This window comes from Monoraphidium neglectum, assembly GCF_000611645.1.
Source record: "Monoraphidium neglectum strain SAG 48.87 unplaced genomic scaffold scaffold02956, whole genome shotgun sequence".
NCBI classification, from domain to species: Eukaryota; Viridiplantae; Chlorophyta; class Chlorophyceae; order Sphaeropleales; family Selenastraceae; genus Monoraphidium; species Monoraphidium neglectum.
Window position 1 is genome coordinate 2470 of NW_014010672.1, and position 3386 is coordinate 5855.

General features: G+C 63.7%; 1 protein-coding gene across 1 annotated transcript in view; it reads right to left on the reverse strand.

Annotated features, from left to right (window-relative positions):
- Positions 1 to 1854, reverse strand: part of MNEG_11893 (2-oxodicarboxylate carrier 2) — a gene marked incomplete at both ends in the record, with an annotated part of 2789 nt that extends 935 nt beyond the window's left edge. The window contains 5 exons of the mRNA XM_014039635.1: positions 92 to 143; positions 390 to 562; positions 980 to 1094; positions 1411 to 1480; positions 1725 to 1854. Of these exons, the coding sequence (XP_013895089.1) occupies positions 92 to 143; positions 390 to 562; positions 980 to 1094; positions 1411 to 1480; positions 1725 to 1854 (540 nt within the window). The remainder of the gene's footprint in view (positions 1 to 91; positions 144 to 389; positions 563 to 979; positions 1095 to 1410; positions 1481 to 1724) is intronic.
- Positions 1855 to 3386: the final 1532 nt, after the last annotated feature.

Here is a 3386-nt window from a genome sequence, read left to right on the forward strand (position 1 = left end):
CCCCCCAGGCATGTGTGCGGCCGCGCCTGCTCTTGACGACGTCAAAGGGGGCGTTGACGCAGGTGGCCACGATGCCGACGCCGACACCCACCGCCAGCTGGCGCCCCGCGGCCACCCAGGGGTTGCACAGCTCCGGCATCACCCTGCAGGGGCGCGGGCGGCAGGGGGAGGGGGGGTCAAGGTGTGGGGGGCAGGGAGCGTGAATACACCAGGGGTCAACGCCTTCCGTCACCATGTTGAGTGGCCCCTCCAGCTGCACTCGTGCCGCTGACGCATTGCCAACAACAACCCATGCAACAGAATACACGCTCGTGCGTGCGCACAACAGCACTCACTCACTCCCAGAGCCCCACCTGCCCCCATTCCGCGCTCCCCACCGCCGCCCCCACCTGTCCAGCTCGTGGGTGGTGCCGTAATAAACGCCGTTCCACAGGCAGTTGCGCCAGAGCGTGGGCGCGATGCCGATGAACAGCGCCGCGGGGCCCTCCTGCCGCAGCACCTGGCCCAGGCAGTCCAGGGTGTTGGCGTAGCGCCCCAGGTGCTCCTTAGCCATCAGCCGCACCTGTGCTGGTGAGTGTGCGCGTGCGAGTGGGGTGGGGCGGTGGACGAGGGGTTGGCGGCGCTGAACGTTGCGCTGCAGTGCAGCAGATCGTGCTGGCGGGCGACGGGTCGTTCTGGCTGTGCTTCGGCGCGCGCTCCCGGTGCTGCCCCGCCGCCCCACGACGCCGCCAAGTCCGTTCGCCACCACGCACTGTCACCACCCGCGGCCTCAACCCACCACCACAGCCCTTCCATCCTGCTGCACCATGACCACGCAGCAGTCGCGGTCTTGACATGGACGGCGTGTCTGCTTGATGGAGCAGCCTCGCTCTGGGTCCACCTCTCAACACACCTTTTGACCCACAAACACCCTAACCCCAACCCTGCCCCGCGCCTGCCCCATCCCTCCTCACAACCAAAACTCCCCGCATGGGCCCACCTTGATGACCTGGAAGGGAGCGAACACGACGCCCTCACTCACGCCAGACAGGGCGCCAGACGCGTAGGCGTAGCGCGCTGGCAGCTCGCCGCCGCTGCGCTCCCGGAAGAACCGCCTGCGTGCGCGGAAGACCCAAGGAAGGCGGGAGGAGAGTCAACCCTGATGTCACGAGCGAGGTCCGCAGACAAAGCTGGCTGCTTCCGCCCCGGGAACATCCCGCACCCTGCCGGCCTCTTGTGCTGAGTCAGCCAACCTGGCAGCACCCTGCCCGCATTCCGCCGCCCAAGGGGGCTCTGCCGTGCTCGTTGGGCAGTAGCACGCTGCCAGCTTGCCGTGTCCCTTGGCGCACGACTAGCTGTCTGCCAGCGGCGTCTTCGCCGACCACATTGCTGTCCCCCCCCCCCTCTCCCTTTATCCCTGCAACCCCTGACCTGCTAAACTCCAGGGTGGACATGGCGGCAGAGGCGCGCGGCATCAGGCCCAGAATCTCAGGCAAGCCACCTGGTAGGGCCGGACACATGAGTCACACCGCGTGGACACAATAATTAAGGGGGCTCACAGGACCGTCCCATCAGCTGCCGCGTCGCATGCATGCTCGGCGGTCTCACGCTCGCTTTCCCGCCCAAGTTGCAAAACGGGCCAACCGCACTGATGCAGCCGCTTTGCCTGTCAGCGGCCCTTTACCCCCCTTAACGACCCCCCTCTCTGCTCTCTGACCCGTTGCCCTTGGGCCGCACGGCCCTACGGCGCTGGCGGGGCGGGGATTGCTCGCCTCGGTACAGCTGGCTGACGCCGCCCTCGGCAATTATTTCGCGGATTGTGGGCAGCAGCTTCAGGTGCTGGCCCGGGTTGATTTGGAAGCGCGTCTTCAGCATCTCCAGGGGCTAGAAGGGGAGACCACACGGGTGTTGATGGGTGGATGCCGCTCAGAGCAGCTGACACAGCATGTCGAGGGGGGGAGGGGAGGGGGACCCAGCCCAGCGCGACGGAGGCAAGGCCCCTCGCTCACTAAATCACAGCCCCACCTGGATTGTGACCCCTTCGGTCAGGCCGCTGATGGCCCCCGCCAAGAACACATATTGGTGGCCGGCATCGCCAGTCATCCTCGCTCACGGCGGGCCACTGGGCAATCGAGCCGGTCGCACCGCGCGAGTGCGTGTGCGCAAGCGCGCACGAGCCCCTCGCCGCGCGACGTGCACCGGCGGGGGGAGGGAGCCCTCCTCGGCTTGCGATCAATTGGTAGCGTGCGGCGAATTTCGTGATATCAAGCTGAAGAATTGTTTTTAGCTGGCAAGCATGCTAGCTGCACGTTTTTTTGCTTGCAGGCACGCCAAACTGATGATGCGCGCGTGGTTTCAAGCGAACGCCGATCAGGTCGCTTGTATGACTGATAAAGCTGGAGTTGATGGTGGAGAATGTGTCATGTGATGAGAGCAAATGCCCCATGTGATGTGCGCAATCGGGTATGCAGCACCCCAGCCTGTCGGCCCACCGTGTCACCCGGGCACGCATACAGCACGCCCTTTAACCACCTCATCAGGGACCCCCACTCGCATTTAGATCTACTGGATTTCCTGTGTCATCACATGCGTGCAGTATACGTGCAGAGTGCAGTGACCCCAGCTCGAGCTTTGACCAGCTCGAGCTGGGGGTCATCCAAGCTCTCCCTGATCGAGGTTGGATGACATGAAGCAGCGCCGCGTACTGCGGCTGCCTCAGTCGGCTGGCCCATGGCGTATCTTGGTGTTGCGTTCGTGTGCAAAACATCACAAACATGTCAGCTTGGGTTCATTTGGGTCAGCTGAAGGGCCACCAGGCGAAACGTCAACCCGCCCTCCCTCGTGTCAGGAGAGGGTCACAGAAACATGCCAGGAAAGGGTTTGAAGAGCCTGTTCACCTTGATATTGCGCGTGCGTTGCGTTGCCATCCATCCAGCCTGCCATTCCTCGCAACAAGCAGCACCCAGGCTGCAGCAGGTGCACTCGGCTGCATGGCTGTGACGCCGCCTCGCATGGCCGGCAGGCGTGCTTCCTTGAGCAGTGGGGGGGCTCGCAAGCGTACGTGCAAGCGTGTGTGTGGCATGTGTGTGTGTGTGCGTGCGTGCGTGTGTGTGTGTGTGAGAGAGAGAGAGTGAGAGAGAGAGAGAGAGAGAGAGAGAGAGAGAGGGAGACGGAGGGAGGGAGGGAGGGAGGGAGCGTGCACATGGGGGCGTGCACGCGCCTGTGTGCGTGTGTGCTCGGGCGTCCATGCGGAGCCTATACCTTGACTCTGCCAGATCAGTATCTCGTATAGTATTAGTAGACATGCTGCAGAACAAGCCACAGGCCGCCTGCGCTTTTCTACTCGGTGCAGATCATGACTAAGGCGTGAATACCACGGTGTCTACTCGACTGCAGGACGCCGATTG